This window comes from Heliangelus exortis, chromosome 14 (assembly GCF_036169615.1).
Source record: "Heliangelus exortis chromosome 14, bHelExo1.hap1, whole genome shotgun sequence".
Taxonomy (NCBI): Eukaryota; Metazoa; Chordata; class Aves; order Apodiformes; family Trochilidae; genus Heliangelus; species Heliangelus exortis.
The window spans coordinates 18,036,737-18,059,925 of NC_092435.1; the positions used below are offsets into that span (position 1 = coordinate 18,036,737).

At 55.7% G+C, this 23,189-nt stretch overlaps 1 protein-coding gene across 5 annotated transcripts; it reads right to left on the bottom strand.

Moving 5' to 3' along the window:
• Nucleotides 1-4,269: 4,269 nt before the first annotated feature.
• LOC139802546 (H(+)/Cl(-) exchange transporter 5) lies at nucleotides 4,270-20,400 on the bottom strand. 5 transcript variants are annotated; one of them, XM_071757785.1, is made up of 15 exons: nucleotides 20,282-20,393; nucleotides 19,886-20,048; nucleotides 16,431-16,479; nucleotides 15,631-15,780; nucleotides 13,701-13,846; nucleotides 12,597-12,696; nucleotides 11,022-11,206; nucleotides 10,502-10,624; nucleotides 9,816-10,022; nucleotides 9,197-9,277; nucleotides 7,880-8,422; nucleotides 6,450-6,636; nucleotides 5,656-6,054; nucleotides 4,727-4,943; nucleotides 4,270-4,641 (listed from the first exon to the last, which is right to left on the bottom strand). In XM_071757785.1, the coding sequence occupies exons 4-15, from the start codon at nucleotides 15,761-15,763 to the stop codon at nucleotides 4,551-4,553; spliced, it is 2,412 nt and encodes an 803-aa protein (XP_071613886.1). In that variant the 5' UTR covers nucleotides 15,764-15,780; nucleotides 16,431-16,479; nucleotides 19,886-20,048; nucleotides 20,282-20,393; the 3' UTR covers nucleotides 4,270-4,550. The 5 variants fall into 5 exon arrangements, with proteins under 5 accessions (XP_071613886.1, XP_071613889.1, XP_071613887.1 ...); XM_071757788.1 differs by lacking the exon at nucleotides 19,886-20,048 and having other exon boundaries at nucleotides 20,282-20,400; XM_071757786.1 differs by lacking the exon at nucleotides 16,431-16,479 and having other exon boundaries at nucleotides 20,282-20,384.
• Nucleotides 20,401-23,189: the final 2,789 nt, after the last annotated feature.

The window sequence follows — 23,189 nt, forward strand, 5'->3', positions numbered from 1 at the left end:
ACTTCTGCTGCCCTAAGAGAGAGAGAGGGGGGCGAGGGGGGTGCCTGCAGCTCTCATAATGATTTCAGATTGACCTTATTTCTCAGGGTTTCACGGCGTTGATGTGAGCCTGGCCCGTGCTGCTTCCTCCTCCTGCCTGCCAAGGCACTCTCCTTATCTTGGCCGCCGCTCAGCTCTGCTTTCAATTCAGCACAGACAAACGCGCCAGCCAAGGGCGTTCACAGCCCCGACTGAGCTGCCCTTTGTCTCAAAACAAATTCTGGGGCTGAAATCGGTTTTGGTTTTTTTTTTTTAGGGTTGTTTTTTTTTTTCCCTGCTGTTGCCATTAACCAGCGCATCGCTCCATCCGAGTCTTTTGTTCCCTTCCAAACAAGACCTTGTTTTAACTTTCGAGTCCCTAGCCCTAAGTTCGCAGCGGGAAGGAGGAAATCCACGCTGAAAAACACGTCAATACCCCCGGAAACCATTTCTTGGGACATTGTAAATAAAGTCCTACAAAAGCAAGCAAGCCCGGCGTGGTGACTGCCCTGCCACACGCCTGCGCACACCTCCCTGGCACCCACTGCCCTGCCCGGGGGCACCCCGGGACATCCCACACAGACAGGACACCCCCTCCCCTAAAGCATTAATAAAGCCTGAAAGAGAGGGGGGGGAACCACCAGCAAATCTCTTCCCTTCAGAGAGGGTTCCAGGAGCTGCAGGAGGCAGGATGCTCCTTGTACAGACGGGAAACATTAAAGTGCTGCGAGGAGAGCGAGCAGGGGAACTGCTGCTGCCAGCAGGACCCCGTGTCCACCCATCCCTGCTCTCCAAAAGCTGGGGACCGGTGCTGAGGCCTCTCCAAGACCCCAGAATCAAAGAAAAGCTTGGGCTGGAAGGGAGCTGGAGGGAAAGAGGCTGCTCTGAAGGCGATTCCCCTCCCATCCCCGCTCAGCCCCGGGTTCCCCGGCCATTCCTCCCTTCCCTGGCAGGGACATCCCGGCCGCTCCCTGGCACGGTCTCCGGACAGCCCCGGCAGCTCCCCAGCTCTGCCCTTGGGAGGAGTGAGCTGTACACACGAAAACAGCTGAGCCAGCTCCAGCCAGGCCCTCGGATCCCGTGCACCAAAGACGCGCGGATTCCCCCTTTGTTTCCCCGAGCCAGAGGAGCTGGAGGTATCGGGAAGAACAAGAATTCCCCCCCCCCCCCCTCCTGCCTGCAGCGCGGGGGAGGCGGCAGAAGCCCGATCCCCACCCGTCCCTTGTCCATCCCCAGGCATCCAGACAAGGCTGTAGCTTTTTTGGGGAGCCCCCCCCCTTACAGACACCCCCAGACCCGCTGCAGGGGGGGACAGGGAGCTGCAGGGTGTAGGTGAGGGGTAGCCCCGGGCCCCCATAATAAATTATCTCCCGTATTTTGTGCCACAGGAAGTGCAGGGTCACCCACCCCCACCCCCATCCCACCCCTCAGGAGGGTGACAGCTCCAGCAGGCACCCGCACCCCAGGGCAGCCCCAATAATGCACTTCACAAGCACAGTACCATGACCCCCCCCACCCTGGCAGGTCCCCTCTTCTTTTCGGGTGAGGCTGGAGAAGGGGGTGCCCCACAGCCCCCTCCTCGCCCAGATCCACACCCTGGAGCCAGGAGGGTTCAGCAACAGACGGAGGAGGCATCGAGAGGAGCATCAGCCCCGGGTGTTGACCCAGGGACGCTGCTCGCTCAGCCAAGGCGACCCCGGGCTCGGATTTCTGAGTCTGGATCATCTCCAGCTCTGACTTGTGTAACCAGCTGGCGGCTGGAGGAAAACCCAGGGCTCCTCCTGGAGCCGCTCCGAAGGTAAAGCAATGGAAAAGCAAGACCTGGAAAGGGGACAAAGCCCTTCGGAGCAGCTTGAATTTGGTTACAGGCAAAGGAGAAAACGCTCCTGGTTAAAAAAACCTGAGTATGGTCTCTTCCCTGCACAGAAGTTTTGAGGGAAGAGATGAACTTATCTTTGTTGGAATTAAGGGAATTCAGCACAAGCAGAGAGCAAACAGCCAGGGGTTTCTCTGAGCCACATCTCCCCGGGGAAGGGAAGGCACCAGCCCCAGACACTGAGAGCCACGTCACCCCTCCTGAGTGACACTGACCACAGGGTAACTGCAGCGAGTTTCCCTACACAGAAAACCAGGGTTTAGCTACAGGTCTGGAGCCAAAACAAGGATTTTCCTTCCCCTGACCCCACTGATGCTGGTTAACAGGGCCAGAGGGTCTCCACGGACTGACAGAGCAAGCTCAGACTCCCCCCTCACCCACGTGTACCAGCCCCTCAGCCATGACAGCAGGAAAATTCCCAGTTTCCACATTAAAAGCAGGGAGAGTGGAAAGACCTGCTCGAGCAAGAGGCAAAGAAAGGTCCTGGGCCACCACAACATCTCTTGAACTTGCCCACTGCTTGGCTTGGCACCCCAAGGCCTCCATGAACCCAGGACTTGTGTCTGTGGAGCAGAGCTGGGCTTCCCCACACTGCAGGACTGGCTGCAGGAGCCTCCCCAGGGCCACAGGAGCTGGGCAGCTGCTTCCTGCCCTGAGCATCCCTGCTTCCCCTCATCCCTGCCCTGATGCTTCCCGGGAGGAGCCAGCAGCCAGCTCAGGGCTTGCCCTCTCACCCTCACCTTGGCCACCTTCCCTGGAGAACATGAGGAACAGGCTCCCACCTGCTGCAGAGCCCAGTGAAGCCAGGACAGGATTTTCCAAGCTAGAGTCCTCCTTGTATACTGGGAGATAAACAGAAAAGTCAAAAAAAACCCAACCCCCCCCCAAAAAACCCAACCCAGACTAAAAAAACAATAATAAAGAAAAATAAAGCTGTGTCTTTCTGGAGCCACAAGCATGCAGCAGGGGAGAGAAGCCTGCAGCCCCCAACCTGGTATCCCCCTGGCACATGGAAGGTGGCAGCTTCTTCCCTGGACTCAGCCCCTGGCTCAGGGAGCATCCAACAGGTGAGAGGCACACAGCCCTCTCTAGGAGGACAAAAACCAGAAACATTTAAAGGCAAAACACAAAACACTTTGAGCTGTGAGTGACTTTTGGACATGCTGCAGTCTTTGTTTTATCTTGGCAAGGATCTCCTGCTGTACAAAACCACCCCAAAGAGAAGCTGTGGATTTCCTAAGCAGGAGGTGATCCCCTGGCCTCACCTGGGTTCAGCTCAGGTTTAAGCCCCAGAGGAAGAAGAGCTCAGCCCCTGGCTGCCAGGTGAGGACAGGTACTCACTGCTGGGCTGAGCTGAGCAAGGAGGTTCAGCACAGCCAAACCTCCAGCCAGCTCCAAGCAGGGTCCCCACTGCCTCCACCTGGGGCTGCAGGGATGAGGGGAGCTGTAAAATGGCATCTGCATCCCAGTGCAGCCACCAGGAACATCCCCAACCTCCCCAGGCCCTCACAGACCTCCAAGACTCCAGTAAACGTCACCATTTTATTAACAGGAAAATAATTTGGTGAGGTCTGGGGGGGGGACTTGATGAGAAGCAGAGATGTGGGAGGGGTTGCTGGGCTGGCAGTGGGCAGGAAGGGCTTTATTGCATAGACATTGGCAAGAGGAGGGACACGGGGTGGTGGCTGTGAAGTGGCAGTGTCACCAACCCCAGGGCTGAGGAGAGGAGCAGGAAGGGCACAGTTATCCCCACAGACACCCTAGGGACACCCACCACCCCCTCAGACACTGCTGAGGGAAGAGGTCAGTGGTGTGGTACCCAACAGCACCCGAGCTCCATGGGCAGTGACTGAGGGGCTGGGGGTTTTCCTGACACACTCAAAGGAAAGGAGGGAGAAGAAACCCTCAGGTGGGCACCTGAACAAGGGATCACAATGAGAAATGCAACTGCTCACTCCTGCCTCCTCCTTGGGGTTCTCCAGGCAAGGCAGAGCAATTTAATACATTCACAGAAAATTAACCAAAACAAGCTTCTTCCCAACCAGAAACCGGGCCTGATTTTAAGGAGATCAGGTCTTCTGGGGGTTTTAGTTTTGGGGGTTTCTTTCCTTCTTGCAGCCACACAGCCTCAGCCAGCCAATTATTTTTCTCCCCCCGTCCCCTATTTTGACTTCACCATTTTCCTGTACTTTACCCACTGGCTAATTGGAAACACACTGCCCCTGAGTTAACACCAAACCCATTTGCCACCTCCTGAACCCTGTGTGCAAAATCATAAATCATCCTTGTGCAGAGTCTCTGGAGGTACAGACCTTGTTCTGTTCCTCCCCACGTTAGTGACAGGAGTTCAGATAAACCAAGGAGAGGAGACACAATTCTACAGCATTCTGCTTTTACTCCTTCATGGAATCTTTCCAATGCAACTTCACAAAAGCAACGTAAACAGTCTCCTTTTTTCTTCTAAAAAGAAGATTATGTTCCACAGATTATGTAGTGCAATTGGTTATCTGGTAGAAAAAAAAAGTTATCTTCTTCAGCTCCATGAAAAGAAAGGCTGAAAGCAGTCCCATAGTCTCCATAAAAATAGGAAAGGAAATCCAGTCTGGTCTGTAAAGTTTCTGTTGTGCTGAACACACAGACAGCTCCAGGCCTGCCTCTAGTTGAAGAGGATGGAGTCGGGGTCCTGGTTGGCCAGCTGTGCAATGTGCTTCAGCACATCCTTCTTGGTGATGATCCCCAGCAGCTTCCTGGGAAAAGGGATGGAAAGGGATTGTTAGTGTGTCCACAGCCCCAGCAGAGGTGGCCAGCAGGGAGCCCAGGGCCCTGCCCTACCCGTTGTGTGTGACCAGGCACTGGCGCAGCCCCAGCTTGCGGAATATGTCCACCACGATCTCCATGGGGGTCTGGTCTGTCACTGTGAAGGGGCTGAGGTCCAGGATGCTCCTGAGCTTCAGCATGGAAGGGGAGCTTGGAGGCAGTGGAGGAGAGTGGTCAGTGAAATAAATTACTGAAGTGCTCACGATCCCGTCCTGCTTCTTCCGGGCATTTTCTGGAAGAAGAAATGTTCCATTCAGTGTTATCCCTCCTTTCCCACCCCACGCTGAGGAGCATCCTGTCCATTCCTTCCCTCACCTGCACTGTTCCCCAAAGCAACTGATGACCCAAGGAGGCTCTGATAAATTTCCCTTCTACTTCCTAGTGACTTCAGCACAACCTCCGGGGTCAGCTGCATCCTAACCTCCAGTGTCACCCCAGGGCTGGGACCAGCCCACACTCTGCCCAGTGCCAGGGCTGCCACACACCTCAGCAGTGCCCTCTGGCCACCTAAATGCAAGTTCTGGAGATTCTGACCTCCCAGTTTTAAGAGGAGGAGGATTAAATGCTTCATGCTTTAATCTGTCACCAGCTGGGTTTTACCAGTCACCCCTGCAGAGCAGCTAAAATGTTTTTAAGCACTGAACCTGCTGGTGCAGGCTCTGTGCCTGTGGTTGGGGTCAAGGACAGGAACCAAGTGGAGTGCTCATCCCTAACACAGATTTTGTCTGCTTTATCAAGAGAAGGCAGATGGGAGATGCCCAGAACTTCCATTTGGGTCTCCTTCCCACCCCAGGCACGCAGACCCCAGGCTGCCCAGGGATGGAGATGCAGGCAGCATTAAGCACAGCCACCATCACCACGGGGTGCACAAACTCATCAAGTAACCCAGTGTTGGGGCCATTTCTACCAGCACCGTGCACCTTACCCAGTGTCTTGCTCCTTACCAATGGAAATGATGAGGTCCCTCCTGAGGACAAACCCCACGAGCCTCTGGGACTCCCGGGACACCACCACGGGGTACCCACTGTAGGTGGTTTCATTGATGATGGTCTCAACATCTTCCACAGTCATGCTGTCCTGGGTGATGATGGTGAGGGGAGGGTCGCTCCGCCGCGGCCTCATGACGTCCATGGCCAAGGTCTTGTGGGAGAACTCCTCCTTGGCCTCCAGGAAGGGGTACCCGTTGAGGCGGATGTGGGCATCATAAATCCCTTCCCTCCCGATGGCATCAGCCACCCACTTGCTGGTCATGGCTGCTGCCATCAGGGGAACGATGTACTCCAGCCCCCCCGTCAGCTCAAACATGATGACCACCAGCGACACCGTCATCCGGGTCACCCCGCCTGCAAGCAGAGCACGGGGACACCCCTGCACCACACCACCGAGGGCTTTGCTGGGCTGCCAACCACCACCAGGTGAGGGACTCCAAGAGCAACCAGCGGGGCCTCCCAAACGCTGACAGAGTTTTTTACAACAGCTTTTTGTCCGGGCGTATTTCAATTGCGCTTCCGGATTCACATCCCAAAGCTACTCCCAAATCTTTTCATAGAATCACAGAACCACAGAATCAATCAGAGAGTCAGCCATGGAATCACAGAATCAACCACAGAGCCATCCGGGTTGGAAAGGGCCTCTGAGGTCACCCAGTCCAACCCCTGGCCCACTCCCCCCTGGCTGCCAGCCCATGGCTCTCGGTGCCACATCCCATCCCCGTGCCTGCAGCAGACACCTGGCTTACCCAGACAGGCTGCAGCCCCCACCATGGCATAGAGCCCCGGGGTGATGCAGTCAGCTCCTTGGCTGCACCAGCCACTGAAGATGGCCCAGTCGTGGTGGTAAAAGGCCAACTGCTCCACAGCCACTCCCAGCAGCCGACCAGCTATGGCCCCCACTGCCATGCTGGGGATGAAGAGACCCGAGGGCACCTGTGGGAACAGGAAGGCACCAGTTCTCAACAGAGGCAAAAAGAAATTCCAAAAAACAGATGGAAGCTCCAAACAGGACAGAGTTGGAACTTAGGTTGAGGTTAAAGCTGGCAAGGACACCCTGCTCTGTCACCTCTGCCCTGCCAAACCCTCTGCTCCAGCCTCTGCAGAAGTCTGAGCTTCAGTCCCCCTGAGCAGGGGAACAGACCCACAAGAGGTTGGTGTGGAGCACAACGTGTCTGCAGGGGATCTTCCCACTCTGCTGGCTCCCTGTCCTGAGAGGGGGAGCATCCTCCTGCCCTGGCAGAAACAAACTCCACCACCAAAGTCAGGGTGAATGAGCACACGCAGCAAGGGTCACCTCTGCAAAGGCTCCTGTTCTCTGCACTCAGGGGATCTGCCCCCTCTTCCTCTCCACATCTGGCACACAGCTTTTCCAGACACTGCACAGCTGTCTCACAGACACGATGACTGCCCTTGGATGCCAGCAACCACCTCACAGCAACACCAGTGTTCCAACCTCAGTGGTGGGGTCACCTTTCTGGGCAGCCACTGGAGGAGTGGGGCAGGAGGAAATGCTCTGCTCCACCTCCTGACCCCCACTGCAGGAAAGCTCAGACCTGGGCCCTGTAACCACAGCTTGGGAGGCTGAAACCAAACAGGCTCACGACCACCTGACCAAGGAACAGCCCTGATCAGCCCAGATCACTACTGATCAGTAAATGTATTTACAAATCAAGGTATCAGCTACTCTGCCATGAGCCTATTTAGCAACAAGGCTTAAGGTGGGACCATTCCATGTTTGGAAAATGGGATGTGAAGCCCTGGGATGACAGCTTCAGTGGCTGTATCTGACCCAGGCTTAGGCTGAAGGGCTTCTACTGCCCTCAGCTGTGAGCAACAGAACAAACCATCCCATCCTGTCACCTCACCCCCTCCTTCCCAGAGCCTGGGAGGAAAACCCCTTGTGCAGACTTGAACAACCCAGCTTGGGCACCAGGGTGGAGTGAGACTGTCAGAAACCTTACTCAAATGATCTACCAGTACTACACTACTGCTGCTCTCCTTTCACCCACAGATCTATCCCCTTAGCTGAAAACAGTGTTCCTGTGAAGTGTTAGAGCTGCCAGGACATGTCTGAGAATCACAGAGCTGTCCAAAAGCCTGGGAGGAAAACTGTTAAGTGAGCACAAGTCCTGCAGAGGATGAGAAGGAGGTGAGCTCCTGCACGAGCCATCCTCACCTTCATGCCAAAGGTGAAGATGGTGATGAAGACTTTCATGATGAGGGCCAAAGCCAGCTGCCACATGGCCGTGTACACCCCGGGGCCCGCGGCCCGGTCGGGCAGGTCATCCCCTTTGGTGCTGTTGAAGTCGTTGACGTACTCGCAGAGCTTGGAGGAGTCCAAAATGCCACAGTCGTTGAAGAGCTCAGAAATGAGCTCGCTGGTGCTCATCCTGGTGTACTCGTTGGGGAAGGCCAGCAGGGCAGTGATGGCAGTCACCACCAACACCTCCAGCACCGGGTACCTCCCCAGCTTGGTCGTCTTGCGCCGCCGGCACCAGGCGATGTTGCTGCGGATGAAGAAAGCTCCCCAGAGCCCCCCAAATATCCCCAGGAGGATGAAGGGCACGAGCTCCAGGAGGTGCCAGGGCATGTGGAACTCCACGTAGAAGAGGACCAGGCGGCTGTTCCCAAAGGGGTTGATGGAACGCAGGGTGAAGGCGGCCACCAGGGCGGCGAAGAAGGAGCGCCACAGGGTCTTGAGAGGAAAGTAGTAGCTGACCTAAGAGAAGGAAAAAACCAATCAGATTCAGTCAACTTGACACTTGTGAGGACACCCACCACTGCCCAGGAACAAAACAGTGTCCAGAGACAGACGTGAGTTGGCCATGTCCCCTCCTCTGTCCCCTGCTCCCCAGCCAAGCACCCCAGGTTTTGCTCTGAGCTCCTGCCCCACATGGACTGCAATGCCCAGGACAGGTCCTGCTGTGCACACCTCCAACACTCTCATCCCTCAGCTGCAGGCAATTTATTCAGCAGTGATCACTCAGCAATCAGATGAACCCAGGAAACAATGCCAACCACATCCAGGGCTCAGCTGAGCAAAACCACCCCCTGCTCCTCCTCTGAGCTACACCCTGAAGCAAGCAGCTGTGACCCACTGCACGGCTGGATCCAGAGAACAAGGATCTGAAGTGCCCTGGGTTAAAAAAAAGGAGGATGAAAAGCCAGGTAGGTTTGTTCCCCAGCTGCCAGGACAGGGTGGACATGTGGCAAAGAGGGTGGCAGTGAGCAGTTGACATTGCTGAGCATGGACAGACTCAGGGAAACCAACAGGTTTCATCCAAAATCAACTCTCCAGTACTGGCAGGGATTACCTGAAGCTCCAGTAAGCTTTCAGGTTGCTCGGCCTTGTACAAACACCACCAATCAGTACTCAAGAGGGTCTGCTCTCCACAGCCCAGCAGTTTTGAGCAGACTGTATTTTTCAAACCAGCAGGGTCAGCTCTTGCCATGAAACAGCTCCCCAGGAGCTAAGAGCAAAAGGTGCAGTCACCTCCTCCAGGCTGAAGAGCACTCCTCCGATCGGCGCCCCGAAAGCAACAGACACCCCAGCAGCTGCAGCTGCTGACAGCACCTGAGAGAAACCAACAACAGTCAGGCATCTTCCAGCCCCCCCCATGCCACCTTTCCCCCCTTTTTCTTTTTTTGTCTTTACTTAAATTTGTACAGTATTTATCTCCCCAGCGGGGATTCTGTTGGGCTGGGTTTAGCAGAAGGCAAACTGGCCAAGGAGACCCTGCACATCTCCTGTGAACTCTTCTCCAGGGACTCATGCAGAGAAAAGCCTTACAGCACCGTGAGGATACACTCAGGAACTCCCTATTAGATGCCAGCTTGGTTCTTCCACCACGTGCTATTCCCAGGCCCAAGCCCAGGTCCCTCAGGCAGTCCCCTGCCCCGCTGATGTCACAGGGCAAACACAAACACGAGCTGCACAACTGGGTGCTGCCAGTGAACACTCCCATCACCACGGGGGTGACAGCCTGCACTGGGGAGGTGTGGGGGCCCTTGCACCCACTCAGATGGCTGGGCTGAAGCCCAGCAAAGCCCAGTGGTTTAGAGGCTGCAGTCCCAGCAGTCAGGTTGCCCCAGGACCCAGACTCTCTCCATACCTCTCTGCGCTTCGCTTCGTTCTTCCTGTACTTGGTGAAGAGGTGACACAAGATGTTCCCACAGCAGCAGGCAACGTGCACCAGGGGCCCCTCTTTGCCCAGGCTCAGCCCAGAGGACACAGCCAGCACCAAGGTGATGGTTTTGATGATCAGTGTCCATTTGCCCAGGTAGCCTCTAATGATGAAACCACTTAAGATAGTTTTGATCTGGAAGTCAAGCACACAAAGCTCTACAGGCTCTCTGCCAAGCCCTGCTCAGAGCTCCTCTTTTACTGGGTGCTCCCAATCCTGCCCTCAACTTTGCCCAACAGCTTTCAGAGCCCCCCAACACCTCAAATATAACAGAGTCAGTAAAAGTATCCCCTGTGCAGAGCCATCTGAACCCTCCCTTCTGGGCCACTCTCCCTGCTTAAGGAAAATGGGAGGATAGTTTTTGTGGCCTTCCACAAGCAGGGCACTTTTCTTTGTACTTCCTGCAGCACCTGACACAATATTTTAGTTATTAAAAGGACTGCACAGAGAGTTAAGTGCTTAAGACGTGTCAGGAATAATTTGCAAAGAAAAAAAAAAAAAATCTATATATCAAAAGTGCAAGGAATTATTATTCCACAGCAGGCACCCATCATCTTTGGATGGTGGATCCCTACCCCACCTTCAAAAAACCCAACCCACTCTGATTCTCTCACCTCTGGGATCCCTGAGCCACAGGCATAAGGAGCAAAGCCCTTCACAAGTAACACAGCAAGGAGGGAGAACAACAAGGCCCAGATAACATACATGAAGTAGTTGAGAATGTAGGCAAAAGCCCCCTGAAATGCAGAGAAAGTTACCCAAAATTAGAGCAGATATCACACCAAAGCTGCACACTGAAGTGAGCCCAGAGGACCAGCAGGTGATCCCACACACAGGCATCACCCAAAAATGAAGAGAACTACACCAAGGCTGAGGTCCTGAGGAGAAGTTACACCTGGGGGGTTACACACCTGGCCAGGACACCACTGGTGCAAACGTGTCCCTGTTTTGCTCCCCCCATCCCCTCTGAGGACAACACAAGAACCTTGGTTTGAGTCTGTTCACACCCCTGGGAGCCTCAACAAGGAGTGTGAAGCCCATGAACCACCAGCTGCATCCAGAGCACTGGCAGGGAGGATCCAGGCTGGGGAATGGGACATCCAAACAGCACAAAGAGCTGAGGGCACCCCTCACCTCTCCATGGCCAAGGATCAGCTGGGACCAGCTCCTCCACTCCAGGCACTGGTCCCTGTCAGTGAAGGTTGTGTGGGATTTCCAGCAGCAGTGCTCGTGGTTAAACCAGAAGCCTGCCAAGCACACCCCTTCCTTCAGATCTGTCATCCAGTGGGCAGAAATGTCTATCAGACCTGCCAGGGAACCTAGAGCAGAGAAGGGAAAAAGAAGAAAAGGAGAAAAAATCAGTAATCACCTTCTGCAGATTCAAGCATCTGAAGGTTACAGGGCTGCCCTACTAATTTATGGCTGGAGTACCAACAAATGGAGCAGTTCTGGGATTTTTGCCTACAATTAATTTTTACTCTATAGAGAGCTAGGTGGGAAGATTTGCTTAGCTAAATATCTATTGAAAAGAGGCCAGGAAGCCAAGCACACCTAACTGCATTTGCAAGACCATTGCCAAAACTGTTCCAACCCACCCTGTATCACTAGGAACAAATTCTTCTTGATTCTGCTGCAAGAGTGTGTGTTAATCCAGGGGGCTGGGGGGAGAGAGGGATGCAGGACTTCTGAGGATGCAGACAAAATGTGCTACTGGTGTGCAGCCCAAAAGCTGGAACCCAGGAGTTTCACCAACAGTGCTAAGACTGTGGCAGGAATTAGTGACAGGAATTCCTTTGGAAATAAATGTTGCCAATCCCAATTAAAAAAAAAAAAAAAAAAAAAAAAAGGAGGGGAAAGTCACAACAGTGCCAAGTGAAACAAAGCAAGTAGAAAGGCACTACAGAAAGTAATTCAGATTCGAAAAGAGGAGACTCCAGGCAACTTCTGATTTTTCTGTGGAGGAAAACTCCTACATGCCCCCAATCTGCTCAAGCCACCAGCACAGGGGCCAGAAGCAGAGACCTCTGATCTGTAGGAGCAAACACCAGCACAAGCTCCAGAGGTAGCAATAAACATTTAGCAAATCTTGCAGTTAATGAAAAGCTCCCCAGCAGCTTTCCTGTGTAAACATTAACAGAAGATTTCATTTCATTCCTCGGGATGAATGCTCAGCTGCTTTCCACTGGGAAGATCTGCATCCCACAGATTTACTGCTGCTGCACTGGGTCCAAAGGTTGCTGCTGAGGTAATCTAAAAGCTCTCAGCCTCTGGAAGGGGTCTGACTTCCCAGGAAACACAGCTCACTTTTTATACCCAAGTATAGTAGGAAAAAAAATTAAAATAAGAAAATGTTGCCAGCTGTCCTGGGCATTAACCTGCCCTGTGTCAATGCAGAGCATTCAGCTCAGGGATGTCCAGCATCACAGCTCCCTCTGAGCCAGCACCTTCACCAGCCTGGCTCTGATGAATTGATTTTTCATCTCACTGCTCCTTAGCAGTGCCCAGGACACTTTTCAGTTCCAGCTTCCTACCTGAGTATTTACACAAACACTCCCCAAAGCTTAAAAATAATTCATAACTTGCAAAGCAGCAGCAAAGCCACCAATACCAGCACAGCCCCTGCCCCAGGGACACCTCCCCCTGCCCCAGGGACACCTCCTCCAGCCACCCAGCCCCAGGACTGCCTTTCCAGGTGAGTTCTGCTCTTACCTGCCAACAAGCCAATGAGCAGCATCAGCAGCCACCCCGAGAAGGCATCACTGACACTGTGGATCAGTGCCCAGGTGGACTCTTTGCTTCGACTGGTGATCTACACAGGTTTGGGTTGGTTTTTTCCAAAAAGAAACAACAATCTGTTAGGATCCTGATCTGCTTCAGTGTAAATGCTCTAAAGGCTACAGGGTGATGGTGCTGGTGGAAGATACTCAGAACAACAGCTCTGCTGACATGCTGTGCTTGCAAGGGGGGGTCAGAGCCCTCGAGGCTGCTGAGAGGCTCTGCCCTGTCTGGCAGGGCTGGCTGAAGCCTGTCAGTCTCACTGCTCCTGACAGGCAGACAAAAGGGTGACACAACAGCTATTGTGTGCCCCATCACCCCAGCTACCCCTCCTGAGGGACACACCATTATTATTCCCAGATAAAAAGGCACATTGAGTATCAAGTTGTTTGCATGACTATATGAGGAATAAATGAAGAACTCTTTCTGCCTGAGTGAGTGTCCTCTGGTTTCTCCTCTGGGCTTTTGTTTTTCAAGTGCTGCACTGCCCAGGAGCAGAATGGCTGCTGAGTCCAGGGGGTGGCAGAGTCACCTCCCTTGGACCAACCCTACACCCCTTTGGCCAGCAGTAACTTCTGCCTTGACCTGATTTCAGCTGCTTTTGGTAAAGACAGAAGTGGTTCTTTTACACCAGCATCTCTGCAGATGGGCAACAGTTCATTCTGAGCCAGGCTGCTGAGCAGCCCCTCTGTACACACCCATCTGTGTGTGGGGGGGATGTGTGAGAAGTCTTTGGGGTTTGTACCCTTAACCCATAGAGGGGAAGAGGCTTTGGGCAGGAGGCTGTGGTGACATGGAGCCCCCTTACCCAAGTCTGTCCCTGCTCAGATTTGGGCAAGTTCTGTCCTACAGGGACCTGCTCACTCTGTGTGCTCCGAGTGCCACTCAAGTTGGTTTGTTACGTGCAGGGGGAAAAAAATTAAAGACAATTTTTACAGGCAAACAGAGAAGTTGAGTGATCACCCTAGAAGGGTTTCTCAGCCCAGCACTCAGCCCAGCTCAGCTCTCATTACCCCACAAGCCTGCCAGGAGTGTTACCTCTCTGTGCCTGTCCCTGTCCCTGGACTTCTCCCGCACCCAGTCTATGGTGTTAAAATCCTCATAGGTCCCCACACCAGGAAGAGGCTCCTCCAGGAAATCCATCATTGTGCTTGTGCCATTCAGCCCATTATAAGAGGAAAATCCTGGTGGGGAAAATACAAACATTTCTTAGTTTTCCCTCTTTTTAGGAAAAAAAACCCAAACAACAAAATGTGACCAAAACACAGTGGGAATCCCACAGTGGAAGCAGAGAGCTAAGGAGGTGTTCCTGAAGCTGCACTCCTGGAACCAGGATGCACGAGGCATGGGCTTCAGCTCTGCCAGGAGAGGGTTAGGTTGGATATTGGGAAGGAATTCTTTCCAGAGAGGGTGCTCAGGCATTGGAATGGGCTGCCCAGGGAGGGGGGGGATTCTCCATCCCTGGAGGTTTTTAAGCAGAGCCTGGATGTGGCACTCAGTGCCATGGGCTGGGAACCACAGGGGGAGTGGATCAAGGGTTGGAGTTGGTGACCTCAGGGGTCCTTCCCAACCCAAATGGTTCTGGGATTCTGTGCTGCAGATTCTATGCCATGGGGATGGCAGGCAGCAGACACACAGAGGGCTCCCAGATGGGGCAGAGCTGGGGCCTGGGTGTTTTGCTGCTCCCATCAGCAGTGAGAAGCTGCCAGGTCTGTGCCCTCAGACCTCCAGCTCCAGAGCAGCTGCTTCACCCCCCACCTCTGCCTGGGGAGGGACAGAGAGGAGCACCCAGGCCAGCCCAGCCCTGCCCTCCCCACACCAAGCTCCACACAGGTAACACACTGACCAACACAGCTTCCCAGCCTTGGGGGGTCTGTCACAGGCACACTGGGCAAGAAAACAACAACAAACCCTTCCTCCCCCCTCCCCAGCTGACATTCTGCTCGCTCAAAGCTCTTTACTCACTGTTTTTCCCAGAGGCAGACAGGCAGGAGCTGAATTTTCCTTTTGTCCTCTCTGCACAGGACACACTTCAGGAGCTCCCCCAGCCCCCAGCAGGTTTTATCTCCCCATGCAGTGCACAGAGGAGCTCAAAGGGGCTGCTGATTAAGTTCCTCTGGCTCCCATTTGCTAGAGATAGTTTGTCACTTAAACACTGTCTGGCAAAATGAAACACTACACCCCAAAGGTTGACTTTGCTCCTACCAGATATGCTCTGGTGATCCTGGGCTTCTGGCTGGAGGTCAAGAGGAAGGGAGGAGAAGAAGCAAAGGCAGGGGAGAGACCTCCCAGCTGAGAGGTTGGACCTGTGGCACCTCCAGTGGGTGGGACAATCAGCCTGAACCTGCCAGAGGTGCAGCAGGTGAGGGAAACCCTGCCTGGCAAACCAAAGAGAAGGACTGAATCCCTCAGGGAGCAGCTACTGCAACTCTCAGTTCTGTCCCTTGGAGCTCAAAGAGGAAAAAAAAAAAAAAAAAAAAAAAAAAAGCCAACAACCTTCTTAAATCCTACAGAAAAAAGGGAACTTCCCAGCTACTGAAATGTTTTTAAAGCAGTGGGGGCAACACAGTCCTGCAGATAGGGGAGAAGCCTATTTGAGCAAGGAGGTAAAAAACCTGCTACAAAACCAGAGATCTTTCCTCTGCTGGAGCCTGAGAGCAGTGAGAGGGACCAAGCCAAGCAGGGAACAATCCCATAGGCACTGTAGGATCTCCAGGAGCACCAGGGATGGTTCTGGCTACTGACAGGTGACATCTGAGGAAACCTGGCTTCACTCCCACTGCCTAGAGGCAGATCACCAAGCTGAGAAGCAAACCCAAAGGATTTCTTTGTAGTTTTTGCCTGACAGCAAACAGAGGTGGGGGAGTGGCCCCATCCTGGGCAGAGCCCAGCAGGACATCTGAACACAAAAATCCCACCAAAAGCCATTATGCCAAGCAGAGAAAACAGAGAGAGGTGTGGGCCCTACCTCCCACCTCCCTGTCGAGGGGGGGATCATCATCTGCCCCAAAGAAGTCCAGAGATGCTCCTGCTATTTCCAGCATGTCCTCATCACTGGTGCTGCTGTGGAAGCTCCCCCGCCGAAAGCCTTTCTGGTCCATGGCCAGAGCTTCCAGACCTGGGGAAAAGGGGAAATCTCTTGGTGCACAGCCATGAAGACTCAATCTTCTACCCCAGCTGCACTGATGCCCACTGGATGCTTTCTCCTAAAGAGCAGGAACCCACTCTGCTCTTCTCCTGGGCAGGAGAGATTGGGGCTGTGCTGGAGGGGCACTGGGGTCACCCCGACAGAAGTGCCACAGGCACCAGGTGACATTAACTCCTGTGACTCTGCTCTCAAGCACAAGAGCAGCTCAAACCACCCAAATCTTGATTTGCTCTACAGGAATCCAACTACTTTGCTAAATTCTTGGCCTAAAAAGCTGTGAAGCTGCCCCTAGATGTGCCAGGCTCACCTGCCCTGAGATGCAGGGGAGCTGCCACACCCCAGGGAGGATTCTTGACCATCCCCAGCTGCAAAATTCAAGCTGGAAATGTGCTATTAAACTTAACAAAGTATCTTAATTAAGTTCTCTGGACCTGCAGCCAGCCTGAGCCAGCTCCAGGGGCTGCCCCTGCCAGGCTGTGACACAAGGCCCATCATCTCTCCTCTTCTCTAGGATGGCAGGGAAACTACAAAAGCACAGGCTCTGAAAACAAGCTAAGAGACTAATTTGGAAAAAAAACATTTAAAATTCAGGTGTCAGATTAAAAAATAGCTCTTCTAACCTGAGTTCTTTTCATCTGAAGGAGAAGACAGGCTGTGTGCACTTCTCTCCTGCAAACACACAGTTTTCAAGAGAATTACAGAGGAAGCAAATCTGCAGCTCAGCCTTATTTCAGGAAGGGAAGAAGCTGGGCAGCACTGGCAGGCAGCAGGAATCACAGACTCTGCAGGAAGCACTACAAGAAAAAGCCAACACAGAGAGACACAAAAGCCCTGGCACTGCAGGGAGGTGCTGAGCTCCCTGCTGAGCCCTGCTCCACAGAACATGGTGTTATGTGACTTCCCAGCACTGTTCCCTCACTGAGCTGGGTCAGAACACACCAGAGGGGGGCACAGACCCCTGGGGGGCTCCTCCCCTGCAGCAGACCCTGGGGACACACATTGAAGTCAGTTTTCTAACAGAGAAGGGCACTGCTCCCTCTATGGGCAAGTGGTGCCTTTCCAGCTAAAGTATCCACACCAAGGGAAAAAAAAAACCAAAAAAAAAAAACCAAAAAACCAACAAACAGAGAGAGCAGAGAGTTGAGCTCTCCCCTGGGTGAGTTTCCCTCCTGCCAGCCCAGGCCATGCCCCAGGACAAACCCAGAGCCAGCACCATCCTCCTCCTCCTCAGTGCTCCTCCCAGCTCCCTGCCCCTGGCAGCAAAGCCCAGGGGGGTCAGGATCCCACACACCCTCCTGGCAGTGACACAGGTGACAGGAGGAAGGGGACACCCTGCTGCCACCCTGCAGGACAAGCCCAGCCCCTCCCAGGCTCCTCTCTCCCTTCCAAGCTTCCCACATCCTCCTGGCAGCAGCATTCCTCCTCCCAGTGCCACCCCAGCTCTCCCAGCAGGCAGCTCCAGGGCTCTCCCAGTCCCAGCAGGACACAAGCCCAGGCTGCAGCATCTTAAAGGGATTTTTCTCTTTTTTTTTTTTTTTTTTTTTCCCTAACCAGAAGGATTCTGTGAAAGCTCCTGCAGCCCTTTCCAACCCCCCCCAGAGCAGAGCCTCAGCTCCAGGGCTCCACCACAAAAAGGAGCAGGGATGGAGTGAGCTGAGCTGCCATCTGTGGCTGCTTCCTCCTCCAAGCCCCAGCCCGGGTCACAAGACTCTCCCTTTTGTTTCCTTGGGGTTTTTTTGTCCCAGAGAGATCAGCAAATCTCAGCTGAGCTTTGACAGCTCAGGGCACTTCTTCTTCCCCATCCTACAGCCTCAAGAGCAGGCACAGCCCCCCCCCCAGCCACCAGATAAGGTAAATAAATCAATAAAATACAGCAAGTGTAACTGGGGAAAAAAAAAAAATAAAAAATAAGGGGGAAGGAGAGGAAAGAACCCTCTGGTTTTTCTGTTATACCCCAGGTAGCTGAGCTGGGGCCAGCAGAGCTTTCCTGCAGGATTATCACTCCTACAGCTCACCTTGCCCTTAAAAACCAACCAAACAAGGAAAGATTTCTGTTTTGTTTTAGCAGAGAGGACCCCAGGACTGAGGAGCCTCAGGAGGGGTCATGAGGGGACCTCAGGGTGTCCCAGCCCATGAACAGCTCACCCTGAATGGTTCACCCTGCAAGAGCAAAGATCTTAACATAAAAACCAACAAAGAAAGAAACAAACAAAACCAAACCAGCAAACAAGACCCCAACAAATAAAGCAGTTGTCATTTTCTAAACTGCTAAAAAAAAAAAAACCAAACCCAACCCAATAAAGATGCAAGAGTGTGCCTGGAAAGCTGGGGGCAGCATTCCTGGGAGAGCTCTGAGGTTTTCAGGCCTCACCTGGGAACAAATCAGGGGTCAGAGCTGGGGGACCCCAGGGATGGTTCTGTTCCTCCAACCCCTCCTCAGCTGCACAGCCAAGGGGGGGTTATCCCACTGCAGCCCTGATGCACATCACCAACCCCACCAGCCCTGCCCTCAGACACCCAGACCCAAACTGGAGGAGTCCAAGAGCAGTTTGGATCAGAACATCAGCCCTGGGCTGGCTGTGCACCCTCCCCAGCATCTCCTGGTGTGGCACAGCTCAGCTCCAGCCTGACCTGAGGGATTTGGGGGGTGGCTGCAGACACCACTCTGCCACTGCCCACATCAAGGATGGGAGAAGAAAATGAGGAACCAGAGCAGAGGGGAAGAAAGAAGAGGGGTGTTGGGGAAGAAGGAGGTGGGTGAGGGTGGGCAGAGGAGCAGGAGCCCCCCAGAGCTGCAGCAAAGCCCTCAGATCCCAGAGGTCACCACCACACAGATACAGCCTCACAACTGCTATTCCCAGGGGAAAAAAGGGAATTTGTGTGCATCCCCCTGCACTGAAAGCCCCTGCAGCCCACAGCAGGGCTCTGCAGCAGCACAAGCTGAGGAACTGCAGCTGCTCCCAGGCCCTGGGCAGCAGGAGACCCTCCCCAGGCAGGGAGACCCCCGTGGCAGAGCTGCTGCCCTGGTGTGTGAAGCCCTCAGCCACCCCTCCTGCTGAACTGGTTGTTCGTGCAGGGCAGCTCCCTGGCCAGGCAGTTAATGACTCTGTGTGCTAATTGCAGCCTGGGATTGCACAACCAGCTCTGTGCCTTGCCAAGACACCCAGAGCCCAAAGAATCATCTCATTTACAGAGATTTCCTGAAATGCTGGTGTTAGGGACACATTTCTTACTCAGTTCTGGCCTTTTAGTGGCTGAAGAACAGGACCCAGGAGGCCACAGGGAGAGGTGCAGCACAGAGCAGGGGGAGGAGGAGCAGAAACAACACAACCCCAATAAAAAAAATAAACCAGCTCTTGGTTGGGTGCTGCTCCCAAACCATTCCAGCTCCCACGGCACAACCATTAAGTGATAAAGCCAGGAAAATCTGGGGCAGACCAAAGCCACATCCAAACCCCAGGAGGTAACCTGGGTGCAGCCTCCCCCTCTCAGCCTGCAGAGGCCCCTTCAGAGAGGAGCAGCTCAGCCAGGCTCCCCCAGAGCCACGGGGAGCATTTGGCTGCTGCTGTGTCCCAAAGAATTAAAAACAATTCCCTATTTTCCCCCACCAGTCACTCCAGCAGTATTCTGAAAACAAAAGCAGTGCTGTTCCCCAGTCCTGCTGGGAACAAAGGGAGGCAGAGGCACAGCAGTGCCTGCCTGCCCCCCAGCCCTGCTGCCCCCCCAGAGACAGAACAGAACCACCAACACCTGGAAAATCACACAGCCAGCACCTCCCAAACACTGCTCTCCAACAACCTAAATCCTTCCTTTCCTTCTGGCTGCAGGAGAATAAAAAAAAAAATGCCGGTACATCCTTCAGAATTAACAAAAGCTTTAAAACTTGTGGACAAGCAAACCAAAGCTCCCAGCCCCCAGAAGGCAGCAACGCTCTGTACTGAAGGGCTCTGCCTCCCTCTCTCTGCCGTTCCCGGAGGCTCCTTCGGAGGGGAACGTTCCTCAGGAGGGCAGCTCAGCCCCCCGTGCCCACGCGTGTTCCCCCCTCAGGCAGAGCTCACGGGAGCTCCTCACCCACCCACCCACCAGCACTGCGGGGGCCTCCTGCTGCACAGCGGGGCTGCGGGGGCTGCTCCAAGTGCTGCAGGTCCAGGGCGTCCTGGAGGTTCCGGAGGTTCTGGGGGTTCCGGAGGTTCTGGAGCTGGGGGCAGGGACAGAGGTGCTGAGGCCCCCGGGGCTGTCTGAGGACGCAGAGCCCGGCCCAGTGCTCACCTGGGGGGCACCCGGAGCCCCTCAGGGAACAACCCCTCCCCCCCCATCCCGGCACTGGGCCCCGCGCTCCCCTCAGCTCCTCCCGAACCCCCCAGCCCAGCGGCACCACCGCGACACGGGAGGGAGGGAGGGAAACAGCAGGGCCCCGGCTCCCTTCCGTTCCCTTCCCCCGCCCGGCCCGGCTCCCCTCAGCCCCGCTCACCCCCGGTTCCGTTCGGTCCCGGTTCGGTCCCGGTCCCGGTTTCTCCCCCAGGCCCCTCCGGGCCCCTCGCGCCGCCCCGCAGCACCTGCGCGAGCGCTGGCTCCGCCCAGCGCGGGGCGGGGACAAACCGGACACGTGACCCCCGCCGCCCAATCGCTGCCCAGGGAGCTGCGCGCAGGCGCGGTGCGGCGGGTGAAGGCAGCGCGGCCCCTGCCGGCGCCATCTTGTGTGCGGGTTCCCGTCCCTCACGGATGGAGCCGGGACGGGGGGCGGGAGGGAGGGAGGGGACTGCGACTGTCCCAGACATGTCCCCTCCCCTCCTCACTGACCACCCCCCGCTGATCCCCCATGGCTGAACCCTCCCAGTAGGAACCAGTTCCCCCAGCAGTCCCTGAGCCACCAGTCCATCCCAGAGCCACGAGTCCATCCCAGTGCCATCAGTCCATTCCAGTGTCACCAGTGCATTCCAGTGCCATCAGTCCATTCCAGTGTCACCAGTGCATTCCAGTGTCACCAGTCCATGCCAGAGCCACCAGAGCGGGGCACAGCACAGGCAGGCTGCGGGATGCTGCCAGCACCAGAGGGCAGCAGAGGAGAGGCGGGAGCTGCCCGGGCAGGAAGAGTCCAACGGCAGGAAAAACATGGATACGGTACCGGGGTGAATACGGTACCGGGACGGAGAGAGCATTGGGATAGACAGCACTGGGACGCACACCCATCCCAGTGGGATGCACAGCACACCAGGCAGCACCCATCCCCGGGATGAGGATGAGGATGGGGATGAGGATGGGGATGGGGATGGGGATGGGGATGGGGATGAGGATGGGGATGGGGATGGGGATGGGGATGGGGATGAGGATGGGGATGAGGATGGGGATGAGGATGAGGATGAGGATGAGGATGAGGATGGGGATGAAGCAGGAGGCAGCTTTGCCCAGCTGGCACTCCCGGTGCCCCATCCAGCAGTGAGCTCTGCCCCAGCATCCCCCTCCCAGGTGCCCAGCACGGAGAGCCAGGAGCATACCCCAAATCCTGCAAATATCACGGGAAAATGGGAAAAGAGGAGAACTTCAGAAGCCAGAGACATCCTGCGGGGCTGGGGCAGGCAGGCCAGGAGCAGCCATGGGACGTGCTGGGGACAGGAGGTGTGGGGACAGCAGGGGTACCGGGGTGGTTTGGGTGGGGGTGCAGGAAGCCACCATCACCCCAGGGACTGAGGGCTGGGTGCTGGTGGGGACAGACCCTAGGGAGAGGCTCAGTGGGATTGGGATAACCCGATCCCAGCACCATCTCTGCCCCAGAGGGTTGGATGTGCTGGGGGGGAGCCCAGCACCACCTGAGGCTCTTCCCGTCCCTCTCCGAGCAGAGCAGAACAATCCCAGGAAGTGACCCGGGGGACAGAAGGGGACAGGATGCTGTGCTGGCTGCCACCACCACCATTGTCTGCCTGGATACCTGGGGGGAGGCCAGAGCTGGGAGGGGGACAGCAGCCAGGGGACACGGACACCGAGGTCATGGATCCCCTGGAACCTCAGCGAGGAGCTGGAGGTACTCAAATCGGGACAAGGAGGTGACCTTCCAGCTCTGGTGACACCTCTGCAGCCCGGGGGGACAAGGCCTGGAGCCAGCCCTGCAGGGGTGGCCATGGGGATGGCTTTGAGGTCCCTCAGGCACTGCTGGGAGCACCTGGTGATGCCCCAGGGCTCTGGATCCCTTCCTGCTTTCCTGTCCCTCTGTGGCATCCCAGCTGGAGACCAACATCCATGGGGTGGAGGTGTGGGAGAGGATGGTGGGGAAATGATGGGATCAGTGACCCCAGGCTATGGGGTTGGGGACCCCGGTTGGTCCCTGGGCTTAGGGCACCCCAGAAAGAGCTCCAGGTCCCCAGGAGGTCTCTGTGCACAAGGGGAGCCGGCCCTGCCCCAGTTCTCATCCCATCCCCTCCGCTGCCCACTGAGCCCCTGTCCCAGGTGGAGCTGTGGCTGCCCCATCCCTGGCAGTGCTGAGGGGGCAGGGTTGGACGGGGCTTGGAGCCCCCTGGGCTGGGTGGAATGAGGTGGCCTTGAGGGTCCCTCCCCACCCAAACCAGTCTGGGATTCCAGTCCCGGGGTGCAGGAGCTTGGGGCAGACCCTGCTCAGCTGATCCTGGCTGGGGGAACCCTGGGAGGGGGAGAACCCAATCCCTCTCCTGGCAGCCCCACAGCAAACATCCCCAGAGCCTCCCTGGTGACATTTCCCTGCAGGGGGGACACCTCTGCAGTGCTCAGGGGTACTGCAGGCACCGGGGGGGTCCCAGGGGTGCCCCCACCACGGCCCCCAGAGGGGACCAGCATGGGGGGAACGTGTGACAGATGCTGGGGGTGCTGGGAGGCAGGGACCGACCCGGGGTGGAACCAACTCCAGAGTCAGAGCGAGACTGAGAGGGTGAAACACCCACGGGCTGTGACCCAGAGGGAAAAAATGTCCCCTGGGACAGGGGGGTGGCTGCCACCAGCAGCGAGTGGCAGCTCCTCCTGCCCTGGCCTCCTGGACGGGGGCTGAGTGTCCCCACGGAGCAGAGTGCACATCCCCAGGATGGGAACATCCCCCCCACCACAGACACATCTCTGACCACCATCCAGCCCCCCCAATGCTTTCACCCCAATCTTCTGGCTGCCCCTCTCTGCACCCAGAGCTCTGGGGAGGTCCCCAGCCACACCACCCAGCATGGGGACAGTGACAGTGGAAAGTGTCCCCCCGTGTGCTCAGCCCTGCCAGGGCTCCGTGGGGCTGCTCGGGAGCCCCCCTGCACCTGTGGGGTTGCTGTGTGCCCACCCCCCGTGGGCTGAGGTGCCCAACACCCCCTGAGCAGCACCCAGGGGACAGGACTGGCGTCCCAGCAGTTGTCACAGCCACAGGGACACGCACA